The 21137-nt window shown below is 52.0% G+C and overlaps 2 protein-coding genes across 2 annotated transcripts in view; both read right to left on the reverse strand.

The window, feature by feature from the left end:
* Positions 1 to 1159: 1159 nt before the first annotated feature.
* On the reverse strand, positions 1160 to 8857 carry CSUI_001947 (uncharacterized protein). The gene is made up of 4 exons (XM_068062150.1): positions 6657 to 8857; positions 5757 to 5807; positions 4806 to 4853; positions 1160 to 4381 (listed from the first exon to the last, which is right to left on the reverse strand). The coding sequence occupies exons 1-4, from the start codon at positions 8002 to 8004 to the stop codon at positions 2448 to 2450; spliced, it is 3381 nt and encodes a 1126-aa protein (XP_067925876.1). The 5' UTR covers positions 8005 to 8857; the 3' UTR covers positions 1160 to 2447.
* A 3587-nt stretch (positions 8858 to 12444) lies between these two features.
* Positions 12445 to 21137, reverse strand: part of CSUI_001948 (abc transporter transmembrane region domain-containing protein) — a gene marked incomplete at its 3' end in the record, with an annotated part of 24385 nt that continues 15692 nt past the window's right edge. Inside the window, exons 23-34 of the mRNA XM_068062151.1 lie at positions 20351 to 20452; positions 19721 to 19831; positions 18747 to 18862; positions 18054 to 18149; positions 17523 to 17598; positions 16982 to 17106; positions 16200 to 16316; positions 15479 to 15574; positions 14538 to 14761; positions 14044 to 14143; positions 13403 to 13539; positions 12445 to 12611 (exon numbers count right to left, since the gene is read on the reverse strand). Coding sequence (XP_067925877.1) covers positions 12446 to 12611; positions 13403 to 13539; positions 14044 to 14143; positions 14538 to 14761; positions 15479 to 15574; positions 16200 to 16316; positions 16982 to 17106; positions 17523 to 17598; positions 18054 to 18149; positions 18747 to 18862; positions 19721 to 19831; positions 20351 to 20452 — 1466 coding nt within the window. The remainder of the gene's footprint in view (positions 12612 to 13402; positions 13540 to 14043; positions 14144 to 14537; positions 14762 to 15478; positions 15575 to 16199; positions 16317 to 16981; positions 17107 to 17522; positions 17599 to 18053; positions 18150 to 18746; positions 18863 to 19720; positions 19832 to 20350; positions 20453 to 21137) is intronic.

Below are 21137 nucleotides of genomic sequence, written 5' to 3' on the forward strand. Positions count from 1 at the left end.
CTCCTTTGACACACCATATGCGCTGCCGGTCGGCTGTTACCCCTGTATTCACTTTTTGAGGCCATCGCCTGTTCGCTGTTTTGACGGACAACCGCACATGGCGGTCAGGCCGAAGAGTAGGGTGTGGTACGATTCTGGAGAATTCTCGGGAAGCTGCAATGTGCTCAAGCGAGAGCGTCTAGCTTCATTTTTTGCTTGGTGCCATCAACCGTTGCCACGCGCTCTGCAAACAGGGATGTCGAACGGCTGCAGGGCACGCGCACATGGTTCAGGTATCCGGGGTAGATCATCTAAAGAGCTGATAGAACTCGTGAGTACCCGGGACAGCGAGTGATACGTAACCGGCTGCGCATACTGGGACTACCCAGCAGGCGAGAACAAGCTGAAAAACAGGGCGGCCACCATGCTGAGCTCGTTCCGTTCACACCCCAGGCGGACGCTTGCTCATGGACCAGTAAGCTCGACCTCACGGGTACCATCACCGCTTCTCGAGGCAAGTCGCCACATCTATTTTGGAGGTAAAGGGTAATCTCTTGAAGGCGGCGTCATGACAGGGGCAGCGCTTTGTGAAGACACAGCGCGGAAAAGCACAGCAGTTGCGGCACTTCCTGTTTTGTTCGAGCAAACGGTAATACAAGGACGCCAGACTTACAGTAACTAGTGACATCTAGGTTCCCCCGGTGGAGCAATTTACTCTCGGTGGAGTGCCTTCCAAACTGACTAGGCTGACAGTTTTCAGTGAAAGGATGCCTCTAAGCCGAAGGTACCGCATGAGAGGCGTAGCTTCAAGACGCTGCTAATTTCTCCTTGCTTGGGGATCGCCGTCCTTGTAGAGAAAGTCCCAGGCGGTCATCACGTGTAGCCTGATGGAGCCGCAGCCCTGCTGCAGTCGCGTCGCGTGCGTGATTCCCTAGCTTCTCGTATGGAATATACCGAATCATCGCTTGTCCCGATCTCAACCCACATAGTTAGGTCAGCTTGTGGACGGTCTCATACAGGCGCTCAGGCACTGACGTGTGAGTAGAGGCAAGTTCCTTCTGGCTTCACATTAGCTTTGTGTTCCGTGCCTGGAATCAACTCTCGTCCTCCCTCACCCCAAGACAGATGCTTATCCTTTTCACTGTCTTCGCTACTGACGGATAGCAGCCAATACTGATATCACGTGTGTAACCTGCGGTATCGCAGATCGAGATAAACGGGATCCAAGTCCTTGCAACAGCTTCCCAACAATGTTTTGCGGCACAGTAACTTTTTTTTGGACATCAGTGGGATCAAACTGATAAGACGCACACGCGTACGAAAAAGAAAGTACCCGTTGTGTGTGACGCGCCCCGTGGCTAACACCGTTCGCTGCCCTGGTCTGAGCGTGAGGCCCGGCAATTCTGTTCCGTCTTTTCCGCTTCGAAGAAGACAAGGGAGGCCGACAGTAACATCTAAGGTATGTGTTTGGCCCGCGGCTTAGTCCGGTAGTAGAAATACTTTCTGACAGGACCTGATGGACACGAACGTAAAGGATCGCCCGTCAGCGGCACCACCAGCCAGCCACCTCGCCACCCGCCACTGAAGTTCAGTACACCTTCAAATAAATAAACCGAAGTCACGCACTGGGGCTCCAGCTCCCACTGCAAGCTTCCTGTCACCCTCATCCCGAAATTGCACTGCCTTCCATGGGGAACAAGTTCTAACGGGATGGCATCCTGCAACCTGCCGGTTTCAGAATGTACGTGACAATGGGCTATGCACCTCGTTGTTGCCTCGGCCAGCCTCTCCTGTCAGTTCGACACAGAGACAGGCCCGGACTGGTAACATTCCCTTGGCCCAAAACCGGAGTAACATCCCTCCCCCTTGCCAGGACAGATTCAAAAATTTCCTCGCGTGAATAAACGCGTCATCACATGCAGGAGCTTTCGCCACCGCGTGTCGAACGTTGCAGCTGGGCTTCCGTCTCTGTACGTGGGAGGCGTGAACCCAGTAGCTGCATTTTTCAAGTCAAACGGACAGCCGCGAGGCGCGCAAACCCCATACGCGATCTGCGGCAACAACTTCCCCTCTATTTGGCTGCCTTTTTGCAGTCTGGGGTGTCCTACATATCTGTTGACAGAGGTGTACAACAACACCGTGCTACCAACGAGTGCTGAGGGGTGTGTACAGGTGCGGCACAGCAAAAGCAACTTATCAAACTTTCATAGAACTCGACCAACGCCCTTGAAAGTGTGTAAAAAAGATCGTGTCATACAGAAAAGCCCTCAGTTGCTTGTCACAACCGCTCTACGGCTCCCATCCTTTAAGATGCCTTACCAGGAGCTTTCCCCTCTGCATTTCCATCGGATAACACACCATTAGCTCTGTTCGAGGCAGAGTTGCTTCCACATGACTAGAAGGAACGGTTTTTTCCTGATTCAGCAGTTGGTCCTTCATTTTGCTTAAGCTGAAGTCGTTTTGTTTCCTCAGTCGTGTGAAAGGGGGGAACGAATGCTGTGAAGATGGGTCCGACGGGGTAAGGGCATGAAGTAGTTCAAACTCTCGGCCGCTTCAGGAAAACCAACAATGACAGCAGAGACTTTAACCTTCAAAGCCTTCGCTTTCGATCTCTGCCTCTTGTCCTCACCACTCGCGTTGCGGGGTCTTCTCCGGACATCATAGGTTGCGACCGATCTAGTGACGCTGATATCAAGAGGATTGTCCATATCACATCGCACCCCTGTCTTTATAGGATAGCTCAACGTAGCGGTTGGGAAAGAAGTGGTTCCTCCGCGAGATCGTTTGTTTTTCTGGTTTGCTGATCGGGTCGCTTTTTCCAGGACGGCACGGAGGGATCTGTTGGCGTAATCTACCTGCACCTGGTTCACAACAACTCCATCTCCCCACGGCTGAACGAAGGCATAGGAACAGGTTCCTATCTGAGACCACATGCCAAGTGCAGGTTTGCGTGATTCTAGTATCTTCAGGATAACATCACGATCGGCTGCCCTCCAAGGTCTTCCAGGTCCTATAGGGAAGTATAGAGGTCTTGGACTGCGATTAAAATACACATAGACCGCCATCGCAAACTGAGGATCGTCATGACTCTCGATGGTATCATAAAACGACCCCGCCTTTCCTGCTCTTGTCAGTCGATCAGTCCTTTTTTGTAAGCCTTCCAGGAACCTTTCATATGCCATCTCATTTGGGACCTCGTCAAGCTCATCTCCTTGTAGCCGTCTAACGACATGGCTACTCGACTCTTCGTCGCCGTCATGCACGTCTCTATCAGCCTCTTGACTCGAGTTCTTGAGCGTGCCATGCTGCTGCTCAGTGCTCTCATCTTCCTCCACCCTCCTGATCGCATGCTCCCATCCCTGCGCATTACTTTTGTTTCCCTCCATCGGCTCTTCCTCCAGTGATGGATGGACGCCCTCGCTCTGAATTGCGTGCGACAGCAGAGTCGAGTCTTTGCTGTTACTTTCCAAGATAGACTTCATCTGTCGTTGTCTCTGTTGAAGACTTTCCAGCTCATGCACATTTTTCCTTGAAGACAAAGAGGGGTGTGAAGCATTCCGAGGGAGGCCGCGGCCTGGATAATCGTTATATTCTTCATACCGTTGAGTCTGAGAGCGGGCTGACGAGCCTACCCCGGACTGTTTCGATAAAGTGCTATGGCCGTCAAGACTTCGTTTTCCGTGTCTTCCTTTTTCGTCCTCTTCTATCTGACCTTCTATCCCACCTGCGTCGCGTCGCCTCTTAGGCAGAACCTCCCTCGTCACGTTCTTCTGTCTATTCTTTTTCTTAGGAGGCTTGTCAGTGTGGGAAAGAGCACCGGGTGTTTTTCGTTTCTTCCCAGCTAACTTTCCTTGCTGTCGGAGGTCCACCTCGGCGGCGCGGAACGCAAGGTCTACAAGATCGACACGGGCTGTGTCCGCATCTGGCCCTTGTTCGGATCGCGAGATATTAAAGAAACAGGTGTGCGTAGGTATTTTGACATATTCTACACGACGTATTGGCTTCCGGAAAAGCGTACGCCAAAAGCTCACAGCCAATGACGGTGTTGTCTTGAAATCCAGCAGGAGGAGTTGAGACCATCGGTTAGCCGACACACGCACTTCCTCTACGTACACGCGACCGGAGATGAGCTTTAGACGAGCTGCTTCGTCTGGCCGAAAAGAAAAACTGCACGTGTCCAGGTCCCACCTTTGCCCTAACCGTCGGCGACGGAAGCCGTGACGTTTCTGTCTTCGCTTTCTTTTCCAGTACCAGAGGAAGGTGGCTAGTCCCGCTGCTACCCCTGCGCCTAGCAGCAGTCGACTGCGGTATACAGGGTTTCGCATGTAGTGCTTGGCTTGACTCAAAAGAGTGTCCTGCGATGTGTCTTCCACGAAAGGAGACACTTCGCCGTCAGGCTCCCCTGAATACAAGAGGAGGAGACACGCAGGAAACATGCTTGCTGAAAAAGAACCTAGCGTTCATATGCACCTCACTCTCACTCACCTGGCCTCTTCACAAGACAGCACCTGGCGCCCAGAAGGTGTGTTTTCCGTGATTGTCTGGGTAGTTAGGCCTTACAAGAAAGACCGATGCATGCTTGTTTAACGAGTGCTGTATTCTATGTGCTTTTTTTCTGACAGCAACAACACAGTGAGCATCGCACCTCACTGAGCGCCTTTTCAGGAGCTGGCCAGCAACAAGACAGCAGTTGAGCTGATATACGGCAATACGTGTTTTTCACTGCAGATATCATCTGCCTGTGCACCCATGAAGAAGCATGCGCTTTGACCCGTGTAATCAACCTTTTAGTATGAAGCCGTTCTGACATCTCTTTTTTTACTCACGGAATGGAAAGAAACCGTCGACCATGTCGCCTCTCATTGAGAACACGCCTGAAAGATTCACATACAGCGAGAGAGGAGGAAGAAATAAAGGGTGTCCAACAAGGCACCCGTGTCTACGTCTATCCGGAGAATGAGATACGAAAACACAGACAGGCGTTCCAGGCACGCGGAGAAAAGATACTTCGCTCAGAACTCTTTCAGAAGAAACTTTTCAGACGAGTGTGCACAGGGCTTGGTTTCCCTCTCGCTCTCAAACAAAGGGTCTAGCCTACACAGCATGGACGACGAATGCTCCAAATATGAAGACCAAGAGGGCTCCGATAAAAAACGGGTTCGTCTGCGCCGTGCCGCCACAGACTGCTCACTGTGACATGCTGGAAGCATTTGTCGAAGCCATATGCACTACAGTAAGGTTGCCTTTCGTCTCCGCCCGACACGAGTAGCCTGTGAGTCATCAGGTCATACTCTCGATCAGCGGGTATAGGAAACCAACGTGTTCTGCCTTGAAGTAAAAACAGAACAACCCCTGTTGGCATTGCGAATATGAGAGTTTATTTCCACTGCCTGCCTTCCAGCGAAACTGGCCCGGACGGGGATTCCCCTCACACCTTGTCCATGCACGCGAGGTGACAGCGTCATTGTGAGACAAGCTGAACACTACCAAACTGTGGGAAGAGAACAGCCTGAGAACATCTGCTCATCCCTAGAGAGATCCTAGTGAAAAGCACCCGCTCAGGTCCCCTTCCGCGTCTTGGACAGGGATCCAGTGATGGAGAGGCCTCTTTGTCAGCACTTGGTGACCGACGTCCATTCTGATTGCGGGGTATCTACTATGATTCTGAAGTTATCTACCCTTGAGGGGTGTTAACGAAAGCACAATCTCCATGCCCTTCTGTTAAGGTCGAGAAGATGTACCGTTCCTGGCTACATCCCTTCCGCTGTCTGGCTTACCGCTTCTCAGAGCTACCGGCTCGCCTACCCAGGTTGCCGCCCGGGTCTCTGCTGAAAGCACCAGATACATCCGAAGAACCGAGGAGAATGAACAACACAAGGCGGCGTCTTTTACCGCCAAGCATCATCCAACGAAACCTATCATCGACAACGTCCGTCGGTATCACTCCGCCCTTCCCTGTCACGGACCATCACGGAGGTATGCGCCGAAAAATGGCTTGACTATCTGTTCACGTGTATCCATGCATTCATGCAGCCTATCCATCGTCGACTTTCTCTATCTCTCTGTGTCCATCTATCCACCTCCTTCCATCTATCTCTACCTGTCCCAAGACCACCTTACAACGTAAAGAAATCCAGCGAACCAGTACAGCAGAGCTCATCCGACAAACGCAAGTTATTCGAGCCTTTCCTTCTCCCTTCTGCATCGCAGGAAGGGGGTCGGGTACTATCAGCCTGAAAAAGACTTTCTGCCTCATCACCAACCAACAGCAGTATTAAGGAACTGCCATCTTGTGACCTGAGGTCGGAGCGTTAACATCTCTACACCCTTGTCGGTTGATGCACTGGGATAGGTGAGCTTGGCAGCTGTTGGCTGCGTTCTTGACTGGTCTGGTACATGGTCTCGATCCATTTGACCCTACACCCCCTGTTTCTCCGGGAAATCTAGTTACCCGGGTACATGCTTGGGTCTGTATGGACTCACACGTGACAACGTAGGAGCGTGTGAGAGCTCGATCCCGGCGCCGCTTGACTACAAGTAGACACATAGGCCTGGAGATACGGCCTGTGGGCCTATAGATTGAATGACTATATACAGTTACATGTAAATATGCAAGAGTAAAGATTCTACACACCGTACGAAACTCCAAAGTGACTTCAGTTTCCCGCCGCACATACCCATTGCATCTCCCGTTGACCCGGCGGCTCCCGCAACAATAGCACCGCTGATAGCAGCGGTCCAGGCAACTTTTCCTAGCTGTGATAGACGTCCGTTCTTAGGTTGGACATCATCTTGTCTTCGCCTTCCCCCTTCTTCGCCATCGAAATCAAGAAGGCCTTCTTCCTCAGCAACGATAGAGTATCCCTCAGAGCTCGGGGGAGACCCGTGTCCTTTAGAACGTCCTTCCTCACCATAATCCGCACCATCTTCTCCTGTGAAAAACACTTCCACCTCGTTTCCGTGGCTACTACTGCTACGGGGGATCTCCCGCCCGTTTTCGACCCCTTTTTCCGGCTGATCTAAACTGAACCTAGGTGTGTGTCGGAACTGCCGCAGCAAAGCGAAAACACAGCGTGCCTTCTGTCCAGCTGTCAGCCCCCATTGACGCCTTACACCACCAGTCAACAGAGCAGCGACCTGGCCATCGTCACGCTTCTTTATCGCAGTTTTCAGAATGCTACGGGCGCCAGCATTGTCTGGCTCTTTAAGAGAGGTTTTGTCTTCAGACTGTGGATCAAGACATTCCCGATCGACAGGGCTCTCCCGTGGGGAAGTGGGTGAATAGGCGTCTAGAGTTGTACTGTATTCATCTGCCAAGTCATCTTCTGAATCTTTCTGGAAAAAGATTTCCTCTTCATCTAGCCAAGCGGCAGCAAACAGAAAAGGACCCCATCCAGCGGATGCCGCTGATCTTTCGCCGGACAGATGACAAGGAGATGAAGAAAAAGGAGCCACGACTCTTTCTGCTGAGGAGAAGTGTGAAGAAGGATCATGGCCGTGAGTGAAGGAATTCGCATCAGAAGTACGGGAAGAGAAAAATGAAGGAGACAGACGCAAAGATGAAAAATGGACACGAAAGTGACATAAAAGCGAGACTCCTCTTCCACGACTACGTTGATAAAGACGCGGTGTATAGGTGGTATGGAAGAAAGCCAAGACGGCTAAAGAGACCAGCAGAAGGGACCGAAGAAAGGAAAATGATGTTTTTTGCCGTATTCCGTTTGGTGAAAGGAAAGTCTCCCTGTCTAATGTCCTGCCGACATCTTGTACGTCCCCTGCATCTGTATCTTCTCTGGGGGCCACTAGGAATCGGTTCTCGCAAGAGGTTTTCCACTCAAAATCCTGAAATCGATCCCTACGTGATACTGCCGTAGACGGACACAGTGTAGAGACCGTCCCCTGGTGAGGGTCAAGGATCAAGCCCCGCCCTACCATCGCAAGTACAGGAGTTTGTCTCCCAGCTTGTGGATACGGATTAACATAGACGTGTAGACAAGAAACGGAGAATCCGACACGCTCCCGCATTCCCGTGCCAATCACGACGCTTACGGGCCAGCAGACGGACCTGATGCCGTAAGACTGACAAAAGAAACCACAGGAAAATAAAGAAGGTGTCGAGCCAGCAGGAAAGTCACCAGCGCCGACGGTTTGAAAGAAGGCGGGGAAAGCGTCCACCGCTACCGACTTCTCGTGACACCAGAAACAGTATATATTCAGGACAGGAGAGGTCCTGTGGCAACCGCGCACAACCCGTACATATGCCCCCTGGAGCGAAATTCTGCACTCAATATTTCAAGGAGGGCACCCACGTACGCCGAGAGGAAGACGGTACGGACTAAACTGAGAAGCCTAACACCGACACCGCAAGAGGGGCTGCCCCCGTTAAGCATACCGCTGTCCGCGGTGCGTACATAAAAAGAAAAAAAACCGTGGAAATTCGAGGGGAGATGGGTGGCTTGGTCACGGCACTCTATCTTAAAGCGGGTGAACAGAAACTTGTCTGCAGCAAGTGCGCTGCTCGGACAGATATCCAGCTGATCTGTTGTCTACGTGACACGGGGCAGTTTTCAAGCTGCCGGAGCCGGAATTTTGTTCTCTTCAAATGCGGATCGGATGGCGAAAAAGTGGAAATGGATCCACCTCTAACAGTCGGCCGACGGGAGGGGGGCTGGAGACGGCAAAGGCCGAGCTCGAATGACTTCCCGTGTTTACAACAGGGGTTGACACGAGGTAAATGAATTCAAAATACTGGAAGAGTGCTCCTGTCGAAACCTAGTTAGTTTCGACTTGGAAAGATGCATGCGGACCTGAAAGCCGCGCGACTCACCCCGATCCGTTTTACTCACAGGCGCTGCTGAAGCAAAGGCGGACACGTCATTTTTGTATGGACGTCACGACCGTCATCAGCGGGCACCGGATGGCGGATACGAACCTGGAAAGGGATGGTCTGGTGAAAGAGAGCGCCCCCGTCCCTTGGGAAAACAAGGAAAAACCAACTAACTTCACTACGAGAGGGACGCGTTGTAGACAGCCCACGAACAGGGCTGGTGCTGGTTCACAAAGTCGCTGTAGAGCGCCTGCTGGTTGCTACGGCTGTCCAGTTACAGAAGAAGCCGGCCTGGTAGATTACACCGACAATTGGAAAAACGCCGCTGAGGTACCCCCCCAGATGTGGTGTTCTTCCTCCGTCGGCAGTGGTTGCGGGGTGGTCGGCCGCCCGGTGGTGCCGACACGGGCCGCTACCCGTCTGGCCCCGGCGTCCATTCCTGTGCCTGTGTAGAAGGTAGTTCGCCTCTCTTTCTGTGCACACTCCTTATCTTCCGACCCTGCACAGCACTTCAAGGCTACGGCCCCCATGGGCATCCCGTTTCGTGTGTCGCTTCTCCAGTACGCGAGGGGAGATTGACAAGTACCCTCATGCAAACCTTCCTGAAGCTCTCCAGCCCGCGCACGCTGCAGAGTGTGGCTTCCCGCTGCTGCGGCTATCAACTACTCGGACTTCCTGTCGCGGAGCATCAGCAGAAACCTCGCTGCCCCCTGCCGTTCAGGGCGTACAAACATCCGGTGTATTCGCGAAAGTACATACTACTCGCCAGCAAGTGGGCAAGATTTCCTGGCCGCACTACTTGCTAAGCGACCTTCCTTTCCCAATGGTGTCCGCCGTCAGGAGGCACGCTTTCTAGGCTGCCTCCGTCGTCAGAAACAATTCGAAGGACCCAGTCGACCCTAGCGCCCTCGTCGCCAGGCCGGTCACCGACCGGAAGAAGGCAGCGCTGTGCTAAGTTAGACGACAGTTGGACAGAGGTTTTTCCCGGAATAGATCACCACTGAAGCAGACTCTTCGGTCATACACCTCGTGCCCCCCTGGTGTGGGTTCTTTCATCAGCCCAACTCGGCAAACCCAGTCCTGGTCCTGGCCGGGTTTTGAAAATGTGGACACGGAAATGGGCGGCCAGCAGCCAGAGTGGGATATTGCTTTTTCTTCCGCGGGCTGTCCTGGAGCCAGAAGGAACTGCCGAGAAGTTCTGTGGGATGCGCCGGTTACAATGCCGAGCGGGGCTATTGCCTGACGTGGTCACGGCGGACAATTTCCCTGGTTACGCTAGGCCCTGAAAAGTATCCTGCTCAAACAACCGTTTGTCTCGCACTCCCATGTGCAGCAACTAGTGTAATCTGCTCAAGTCTGGGCTAACACAAATCTACTGGGGCGGACCGAGTCGAACTATTTCTTTTGCCTATTGTCAGTTCAGCAACAGGCACTGATAGGCGTACAGACTCTAACACCCGGGAACCGTGTGTCCAGTCCTAGCAGAGATCAAAACGCCACACCGCGGGTCTACTGAAGCATACGGAGAAACTCCTGGAAGACTGCTGAAGCGTTGGCGATTCTCGGCCACGTCCTCGCCTCATAACTGCGCTCTCTGAGGACGGGTCCTACAACAGCACGTCCCTACAGCAATGATTGTGAATCACACGTGGTTGTTATTGCTTCCTGCACTATAATCGAAGGACACGCACTGTACGCAATGAGTAACATACATCAACGAGCTTACCTCGCCACTGCCCCACTGTACCAACGGGGCACCGGCAGTGGTGTCAAGCCAGCCCCCCTCCTGACACATAAAACACCCCTGGCTTAGTCTCGGAGGCCGCCAATACGAACACAGCACTGCCCAAGCGCCTGTCCGCCCCGCATGTCGGCAAACACAGAAAGGGAGCTGCTACAAAGGGGACACGAATAAAAAAGACATTCCTGACTACCTCCGCAACTGCGAAATTGCATGAAACTGGAGCACTACCACTCATAGATTGTCCCACGAACAGCGGGTGCATACGTGCAACTGACGCAATAAACAAATTTGTTGGTACCTTCCATCCTGTCAGACAGAATCTTCCTACACGTGTAAGCGAAGAGCAAAAAAAACTTGCGGACCACGTCCACGCCCAGGGGCCCCTCGCTGTCATTGTCTGACATGCTCGTGAAGCACAGGCCACACCAGTTCCGCATCCTTGTGGTATGTAGCTAAAATCCGTTGTGTCCGGCCAGGCAAATAGATCGATTGATCTATATTAAAGAAGACAGGTAGGACCGCCCGACAGGGAATCTACAGAAAGCGCGGAAGCACCACTGCAAAATCAGCAAAAAAATAGAACCGGTCCTTGCGGCCAGCTCGGGAGAACCCAAGTGCAGAACATCGGGCCACCGCGATACACCTGCCGCCGACAACCACAGTGTAATCAGAGCAAGGCCGGCTTCAGGCCTCTTCCAATCAAAGCGTCGGCCGGTGGAACAGGTGGCATCTGGAGGCAGGCCTATGTGGAGCGCAGCATCGGCCAAGCCTCAAAGAGAAGTGCCGGGGCCACCCAGTGGGCTCTGTATGTTTTTTGAAAGTGTGCTGCTCCGTCGAGGCCACTCCGTCGTTCCCCGTAGGTGTGAGCTCATGCGTCTGGGCCTGAATATCGTGCCACGTTGACGAGCTGCCGGTACACTCCATTACGAATCTTCATGAGCTCGTCATGACTTCCAACCTCGACAACACGGCTTCCTCGTCCGTCTTCATTGCTCAACACCACAATCTTGTCTGAAAGGGAAGTTCACACCAGAGGTAAAAAAGGCGCTGTCATTCGCAGTCTATTAAACATCCAAAGCAGAACGGTAACGAAATCTACGCGCCACGGTTCCTCTGGTCTGACGGTTTTCACTGCCGTGCTTTCCGCTGCTCTACAGGTTGCGAGCTGTCCACAATACGGTAAAGTACCCGGCTGATTGTCTACCGAGCCCAGCAAATGCTTGGGTGAGCGACATTCACCGCACGAATCGCTGCGGCCACGGCGACTATGGAGAGGCGTGGGTACGCGCGTCCGGATGCCGTATTCCGCGAAGGCAGAAAGCAAAAAGACACCGAAGCAATGCACTTGAATACGAGGATCTCGTGCAGCAGTTTCTTTTTGTCTCTAAAAAGAGAGTACTACGAATTCAGTTCTCGCTTTGGCCAAACATGGGCACACAAGTGGCCTGTACGGTTGCCAAGGAGAGTACGGTCCTGCTGTAGAAAATCGTCCATGGTGTGTTTCTGGATTCCCGTTTGTACCCTCCCTCCCGAGAGTGAACAACGGGCTGCTGGCCGAGACCAACAACCGTGGCTCGATTCGCTATAGGATCGGCAGGACGGTTCTGTAGTCCGCGTATATACTGATACTATTGTCACTGTTTTGCCCCGGCTACCTTCCTACGAAAGTAAGCGAAACCTCCTCCCCCCCCTCAGGTTTGCTGCGCCGAAACTCTTGTGCACGCGCGAGTTCCCACCAATTTTTTACAGCTCATACACACTAAAGAATGGGGCCCAGTGAGCTGCGTTCAGGATCCAGCTGGCTCTGTCATCAGGAAGCCACCCACACGGGCAAGGAGCATACGCGTTGTTGCCCCTTTGTCAGCTGGCACTACCGAAGACTGCGTTTTCTTACTTGCGTTCTTCACTGTGGACAGGCGATGTGCGACGATCACAGTGCTGTGCGTATGTCCGCTGACCACGAGCTCATCCAGTGTCTTCTGCACCTGACGTTCGGCCTCTGCATCCAACGCCGAGGTTGCCTCATCCAACAGCAAGACTCGAGGCTTCCGCACAAGAGCTCTGCAATAGCAGGACGGCCATACTCGATGCTATAATAAAACTACCATCCGGGAAGGCACTGTGTCGAAACTGGTTAGAGAATGCAAATACGAAGCAGAGGCAAGAACACCTTCCCCCCCGTGCACCTATACCAGGACATGGCCTGAATTAGGAGATACCCGCAGACACCCAGTAATAATGGTTATAGAAACAGTGTCTCCGTCTCCCGCCGACGCTACCCCAAGGGTCATTCGCACTTTTCCCCTCGCTGCCAGCTCAGCTCCCTACAGTTGTATCTGGGCGACGCAGATCAAGGAAAACTGGACCACCGATACAACACTTCATTCTTGCGACGTCAGAAAAAGCGCCCGGAGATGACGTTTACATGTACACCACTCGGGTTTGTACGTGTCCGCCACAACCCAGCTATGAGTACGACTCTATGCCAAGAGACTACAAAGATGCATTAGTGTAGGCCCATGCCCTAGAAAGTAGTTATACGCCCCGCTTATCGTCTCAGTTGTCAATGCTCAGCGCCCTCTGGCTTTCAGAGCTTAATCCTCCTTGTTGTATTAAAACATATCCCTAAGGATCCAGTTGCCTTGAGCGCTGCTGCAGAGTCAGCTGGGGCCTCAAAATCAGCACGTAAAGAACAAAATAGCGTCTGTTCCACCTTCGCCGTAACCTCGTTTTCCGTTCGCTACAGACATTTTCTACGAGTGAGCTTCAGTGCTGAAAGAAGACCTGTTGAACCCAGTGGAACTGTCCACAGCTGACCGAGCGCAAACACAGAAAGATGTCAGCTCGCTTACCTTGCAATGGCAATCCGTTGCTTCTGGCCGCCCGAGAGCTGACCTCCCCCTCGTCCAACGACTGTGTCAAAGCCAGCGGGAAACGACTTGATGAATGCATCAGCATTGGCCCGCGTTGCTGCCTCAATTATCTCCTCCTGCATGCAATGCAAACGAACGAAAAACGTGACAACCTTGCTTCAGAGGCAAGCTGAACGTGGCAGTTCTCGGAGACCTCAGCTGGGAACTTTTTTCTGTCCTTCATTCTATGCTTTGTCTTTTGAAGATCTCTAAAGATAGTCTCCAGAGAAAAAAATGAATTCCGAATAAAAGTAAAGCCCGTAACGGGACGTGATCAACCATCTCACACTGCTAGATGACAACACGATACAGCACACATACAACGCAACTTCTGCTGTCTCATGTGATGCTGTACGGGAATCACGTCGGGAACAGCTTCCAGCCATGTCCTTAGAAGTGGCTCCCATCCGTCACGCATGCTTAAAACGCAACCTGCAATCAGGTCTCATCTCCGAGGAAAGCGACGCTAGCTATTGCAGCAACGTCTTGATTCAAGTGTAATCGCTGCCTGACTACGCATAGAAAGAGTCGCCACTGCCGCATGCTTGTAGTGAAGGTTTCTGACTTTCCCTACACCCTACCATTGTCGCCTGCGGGTATGAGAAACGGATGTTCTCCGCAATTGTCATGTTGAACAGGACGGGTTCTTGCCCGACTAAGCCCATCTGTTCTCGCAAGGAGCTGCACACAAGATTACACACAATAGCCGTTTTCTGTGTGTGTTTCTTGTTGCCCTGCTGTAGTCGAAGAAAGAAATGCCCATCCGGCCAGACCCGGGAACTGAGATCGAATGCTCCATCCAAATCCACACGATATAACCACATCTTTACCCTGCGGCGGCGCACAAAGCAGCGGGTCTCTTTCTCTTTTGCTTGCACCCCCTCCGCAGTCCCATCTCGCCTGGCGCCCCCGCGGTGAACTAACACGGGCTTTGGCTAAGTATCTTTCCGAGCGCCCACTGGCGCCAACGATCAGAACGCGCAAACTAATCTGTGCACACGCGTAGACCGAGCTGCTCAGATTCTGAAAGTCACCGAGTGCCATCTCCCCAGGAGCATCGAATTCGAAGGATTACCTGACATTCGTCTCTCTCAGGCAAGTACCGTCGAACGTGATAGAGCCACCATGACGCTCCCCGCGCTGCTTCTGAGGAGTCTTTCCCTCCATTGTGCCTTTCTCCTGTGGAGCCACTTTGGCTGAAGTCAAACCCGTGCCCATCGCGGTGCTGCTGCTCCCCACGGGGGGGTCTGTAATAGCCTTCCCTATTGTAACGCTGTGCTTGAGATCGTAGAACCGTTCCTAAAGCAAATCAGAAACTCGGCAAGACTAGCTGGCTGACTTCGTTAGTTGCCCAGCACTGGCTCTAGCGTGCGTAGTGAAAGTATCTCTACGTCGTCGTAGCATGAAGATACAGTCACATTACTCCAGCAACGTATGTACGACTCTTCACTGACTGCTCTACACCTTAAAGTGCTCAACGCTTTCGGACTGTCCGACGGCTCATACGCCTTACCAAGTATCAGGTGAACAGAAACTGTCCCCACGAAAAGCAAAAACACCAGTACTTGTACACGAAAGATACAGCTCCTGGTCCCCATCGATGCATGCGGAGGTAGTGATCCTTCCTCCGGAACGGTGACATGCAGACCGACAAACTACGTTCGTGCGGAGACGACTTCTTCTTTCAAGAAACCGCACGGCGCGCACACTTGCGGAGGAAGCGAAGCGCGACTTGTTACTGACGCAGATACGCGTATGTGAGGAACTACGGACACAGAGGTCACTCTTTCAAAAATTCAATCGCTACTATCCTGAACACCTTATCTGCGCTTCTCTCTAACACGATAAGATTACAGGCGCAGGATTGGTTTCAATTGCCTCATTCGTGACAAAGCTAACTAATCATCAGTCCTACAAAGCTATCATGCTCATGTCCTCGAGATAGTCGGAGCGCCGCCAAACCCCGACAACACACTCAGTAGCACCGAACACAGTCCTACATTCCTTGACTCTCACCAGCAGCTGAATGGCCGTAGACTTCCCGCAACCTGATTGACCAACAAGTGCGACTGTCTCCCCCGCATTGATTTTGAAGCTTAAATTGCGATACACCTGTGCATTTGTTTCACAGTACACACAAGCGGACATGCACTTTGCCCCTCCGTACCCCGCACTGCCGAAACCTCTGAAGTGAGGAACTCTTGTCGATGCCAACTATGGAAAGGAAGCACCCCCCACCGCTCCTTCTCTTTCAAGGCCGTGAACGCGCCAAGGAGGTGCTGGGGTCTCAGGCGACCCTCAACTTAGCTCCCTTCCCAGTCCGAGTCGGAGACCGAGCAGAGCACACTTGTTTGAGAGTCGTGATCACACGTCCAGTTTCTAGCCACCACCCCCCCCGCGTAGCAACGACACCAACCGAGACTACGGGTGGAGCCATATATGCCAGCCACAAAGCGATGCGACTGCCCGGAAACCACAGGCGCCCATCACGGACAAAAAAGCTTCCTACAATTTGATACCTTCCATGTAGTCTCGATATATATATATACATATATCAGAGCTAGTTAGGCAAACAAGAAGCAGCAAGCTGATGAGTAACAAAAGAATCTCGCGAGTCACCTCGTACAACGGCAACCACACCGAAGAACGGGGACGCCCCCAGGTAGGTATAAGCGTACTATAGCATGCCATGGAGACAGACGATACAAACATATCGAAAAACGCTGCGACAACTTACCGGAATGTTCGGGCGGGTGGGGTATCGGAAGTTGACTGAGTTGTATTCAACGTCAACTGCTTTCTTCTCTCCGTCGAACCGCCGTCCGCCCTGATCTCGAGCGTCTATAGCTGATGGCTGCAGAACCACAAGAAAAATCACGAAGAGAAGAGATTTCTTACTTTTTCTCCCGCAAACTCTACCTGGAAAGGAACCACGAATACGTGGAGGCGGAGCAGGTGAGTTCTGGTAGCTGCTTGTATGTGTGAAGCAGGAAACGCTGCTGCAGCCGGAGGGCCTAACTGTACACTGAAGAAACGAGCTTTCTTCTTTCTCTTGTAAGCAACTTTGAAAATCGACTGTAAGAAGCTGATGACGGGGTATTCTAATTTCGCCACCGTAGATTTGTCTCCGCTTGTCGGTCGAGAACCATACGACATCACTTCGCTGCGAGAAAAGGGATCCAGGTGTGGTAACTTTTTTACTATCTGGATTGCAGGAAGAACAGTAACGTCTTCACTCAAAGGTCGCTCATGTGTTGAAGCCGAAGTGCGAACCAAGCGGTCAGCAGACATTCCTCAATGCGATGGTAGAATGTACAACAGAATTATTGCCACCATCTCTGTGGCTCCGAAAAGAAAGCAAAGATCCCCTGGTGTGACTACTTGATCCTGGTTGCATCTTTCATCCATCGGAGTATAGGACACGTAGGATTATACTACTTGAAACTGGAGCGATCGGCTAGCTCGCTATCATTCGTATTTGTTCTATTGTACAAGGGTATCAAGCGTGACAAACGATACCCTGTCAATAAGCCCAAAGACACGCTGAGCACACGTCTGAGCTTTCGCCGCGCCCGTTGAGTAGAGCACCGTCTGTCCGATGGTCATCCCCGCGAACATGAGACCAAAAATAGCTTGCATGATGTCTGAACGAAGATAAAGGACCACCGACGAGATACATACGAACCTCCATGAAAATAAGGAACTCCAGAACCATTCAGCCGCGCCGCCATCAGCCAGGACCCTTGTACACCTTCCTATAGAGACACCCGTGACACTGAGATTGGTTAGTTCAGTGCGCGTTGATGAATCCTTCCTTGAAGACTATGCGACTCCGCTGTCAACCACTCCTGAACCCCCACTTCTACTTCGCACTCTCTCGCTCGACTTTCGTGGAGTCTGTAAGCTCGATGTACACGAATGAAAAAGACCCTTTGGAAAGAACTGTTCGTCCATTAGCACTTCCCAATACGCATTCCTCCTGCTGCTCGGCACTTGGACACCCCAACCAAGGCACTTCCTCTGCACGTGCGATATCTAACCTGGTGAAGAGCTTTCGTACCTGTTGCTCTCGCGCCGTCCTTAATTAGCTCCCCTCCATACCACATTCCCAACCCGTTGATGGCAAACTGAACGAACTGGAGAAGCGAAGACACACAGAGGGAGGATGGATCCCAGTGCACACAGCATTAGGTCAACAGATGAATCCAAACCTCTTAGTCCCGTGAGACGGCCACTCATGCACTTCTGACCCTCCCAACGACTTAGTACAAGGTAGAAAACCGCCCGGTGTGTCGGAATCCTGAACTCGCACATCCCCAGTCTGCAAGACTACCTATGCTGTGCCGAGGTCTAAGGCAAGGAACACATCGCTTTATTCATTCTGTTTCTTGACGGTGAATAACGATATCTGAAGGATGTTCTGTTGGTGCTTGTTTGGGGGTGTACGCGCAGAACTGACCGAGACGGTTAGGGCGCGTGCACGAGAAAGCACCCGGGAAGGAGATATACGAGCAAGCGAGACAGAAGAGCTTCGGTGCAACACTGACAGTGCCTTGCCTTCCGCTGCAGCGGAACTAAACGGAGAGCATACCTGACTGAAGCCCCAGAAGAAACCCGGAATGAGAGCGCGCTTCACTTCCTCACGAGGACTCATATGTAGGCTCTCTCTGTACAGGTCGATGAAATGCTGTATGAAGGAGATTACCACACACACACACCTGACCGGCTCACGATACATGACAGCAACTGAGACATCCCGGCGCAAGCTGACTTCAGCCTTGTGAGCAACCCTATTGCAACAAGAGAAAGAACTGGGCTCACTAGGAGCGCGCTCGCACTCCACAGTTCCGTGCGCACGAACGCGACCACGAGCTTCTCCAAGTCCTTAAAAGGTATGAATATGATCGCAGCTAGTAACTGTATATGGACATTTCGGGGCGGGTAGGCTAATGCCACCATTACCATGTTAACAGCCCCTACGCCACGCCTTCGCAGTTCTAGGAAAAGGCTTGGAACCAGGAGAAAAGAGGATACAAACGAGAAAAATACACCCGTGAAGAGACCAGAGAGACTGCGAAGAGACGAAGATCGAAGAGAAACGGACTAAGCACTGTCTACGTCTGTCGAGAATAGTCGGCAAGATCACAACCAACCCCTAGCGATGACTCACTCCACGTTAAACTTGGCTCAATCGCGCATGAAGGCGAAGGTGCAATGATGATTGGGTCGGACGGGGGTAAAACGGTACCTGGTCTGCTTAGAGAAAGCAGACGAAGGTGCTTACCTGCTCCAAGCCAAACGCGGACACGACGCGAATGCCACTGACGGACTCATTCATCACTTGTTCTGGAGTACATGCTCGTTTCTTATTGCCACCCTTTTTGTCATCTTCATCGTGACCTGAGAACACACAACAACACATACACGTGGGAATCTTCTGACACTGCGTTTCATACACGCACATGCGATCGGTTATAAACCACCTCCATCGGTGGCCTTCTACCCGATCGTTAGAAGACCAATCTGTTCACGTACACTACCTGCCTCTGACCCAAGCAATACAACAAAGACAGACCGGCAATCATGGAGAAAAGCCTGTGGCAAGTTCTCCAGACCAACCCTTCTGTCAAATAACCGCATCGTTACGTGAACCCAGTCCCTTCCCTTTTCACGACTTGTTATGCTTTGATACCTCGCGAGGATGAAGCTGACGCTTCCGCCTGCTCACGCGGTAGCGCTACTGACCAGATCACGTTGCCACAGTACAGCAGTGCGTTACCCCATAGGCGTGCATGCGGCTGATGTAATTGCAAGACTCGAAGTGGAGAGAAGCGGCACGTAGATGACACTTCTAGGCGCTGTACTTTAAAGCATCACCCCTCTATCTATACAGCTGCATCTAGTGAGCGAAGAGAAAAGAAACTATGTCCATTCAGGTATAGCTACGCCGCAAGTCGATGCCATGAACGATTAGAAAACAGCGCGACTAAGTAGTGAGTGTGTGTCTCTTCAGCTGGCACCCTGGCGTAACGAAGACGGACTTTCCGTACATGACGAAAACCCACGGACCGACTGGAGCTCGCGAACGGCTGCTATCAACACACCGCTACGTGACATTTCATCTCAAGGTGCACACAAGGACATAAAGAGAGAAACTGCTAAAGCAGATCCGCCGTGCAGATTGTAGTTGAATGCAATGGTCTGAGCCAAAACTGTAAAGCGGAGCTGCTACACTCTTCAAAAGGAGCGAAGTCTCACCGTGTGTATGCATGATGCGCTGCTGCATCATGTTTGCCGGACCAAGCACAAAAAGGCAGCACAGAATGACAAGAGCGAGTTTCCAACTACTCGTAAACGCAATGATACATCCTGAAAGACAAGACAGTCACGCAGAAGGCATCCCGCATGTAACGCCCTCCCTGGAAACGGCAAGAGGCCAAGCAGCTGTACATTCTCGTGTTATGCCCAGTGAAAAGAAAGAACACAGCAAACAAACTACCCATCCACACACAGGCTCACGTACTGACGGCCGTCATCACGGAACGGCGGATGGATCGCCACCACCACCACCATGAACGCCTGTAACCTGTTTAAGTAGGCGACGCCAGGTGATCCTCGCAGCAAAAACCCTCCAGGAAGTCGGAGCCCGTGGAGCATTTGCAGAAAGAGCGGTGACGAACAAACCCCAGACTCCTCGCTGGCAGAAGAACGAAAAGGACTTTCAGGCCGAGGGTGACCTGTGGTGTATAAGTGTACAAGTGAGGAAAGGGAGTATCGAGCACACACTGTGGACACGACAACGGGCGGGTGTATGCCGTTAGTACCGGAGAGACTGCTTCACACCTCCACCTGGATTGAAATGCATGCGAAACTGGCACATTTACTCACCAGCAAGCACTGCAGAAAGAGCCTCGACTAATGCCATTGGATTGCCGCAACTTCCCGTCTTCACAACGAGCACGTCAGCCGACAATATGGACATCAAAGTACCTGCAAACCAACCATCACGACCGACCCGAAGAATCAAATCTAGCCGATGTAGTTACACCCGACTGCAACTTGAGGAATTTCTCGGACAGCCATAGAACTCACCTTTTGCCTATATGTATGTATGGTTATAACAATGCCCGCGCTCCAGGTGACTACACATCTTGACGAGAAAGAAAGACGTAAGGAAAGAAAAAAGAGGCATCTGCACAGCTTTGTCGAATACATTTCAGTGCTGCGGCTATACTGAACCAGACAATCCACTGCGAAGGTTCAGCTTCAATATCAGTTAACGCAGCGTCCTTGCATTACCAATAGCAATGGCGGCACGGCCGAAACAGTGGGCAGCGGGCTGTCACTACCAGCCACCGGTCGATCTACACCGAGTACCTACCCTGCATGGCCTCTACGAAAATTGAGCTACACGGAGATGTCCTTCGAAATCACGCATAGCCGGTGTTACCGCCGACTACAACAAGACACGCACACTGTAGCAGCATGACACCAAGACGTAAACCTTTACCAGAAGTGTATATATATATATCTCCACACGCTGCGCATGCAGGCAGACGATGGTCGATCCTGAGGAGTGTGCCACGAAAAACACTAAAAGAAGAGACACCATCGCTCCTTCTTCAGACACCGGTTCTACTACACACACGCAGAAAGTTAGGGAAGTAGGTGCTGG

The sequence above is a fragment of the Cystoisospora suis genome (assembly GCF_002600585.1).
Source record: "Cystoisospora suis strain Wien I chromosome Unknown contig_810, whole genome shotgun sequence".
Lineage (NCBI taxonomy): Eukaryota > Apicomplexa > Conoidasida > Eucoccidiorida > Sarcocystidae > Cystoisospora > Cystoisospora suis.

Excerpts from the sequence above, each read along its gene's own strand:
- CSUI_001947 (XM_068062150.1), bottom strand. The coding sequence starts at position 8,004 with ATGCGGGAGCGTGTCGGATTCTCCGTTTCTTGTCTACACGTCTATGTT. Across the intron at positions 5,808-6,656 it reads GTCAACGGGAGATGCAATGG|CAGAGACCCGGGCGGCAACC; the intron begins GTATGTGCGGCG and ends TGGTGCTTTCAG. Across the intron at positions 4,382-4,805 it reads CGACGGTTTCTTTCCATTCC|GGGAGCCTGACGGCGAAGTG; the intron begins GTGAGTAAAAAA and ends TCTTGTATTCAG.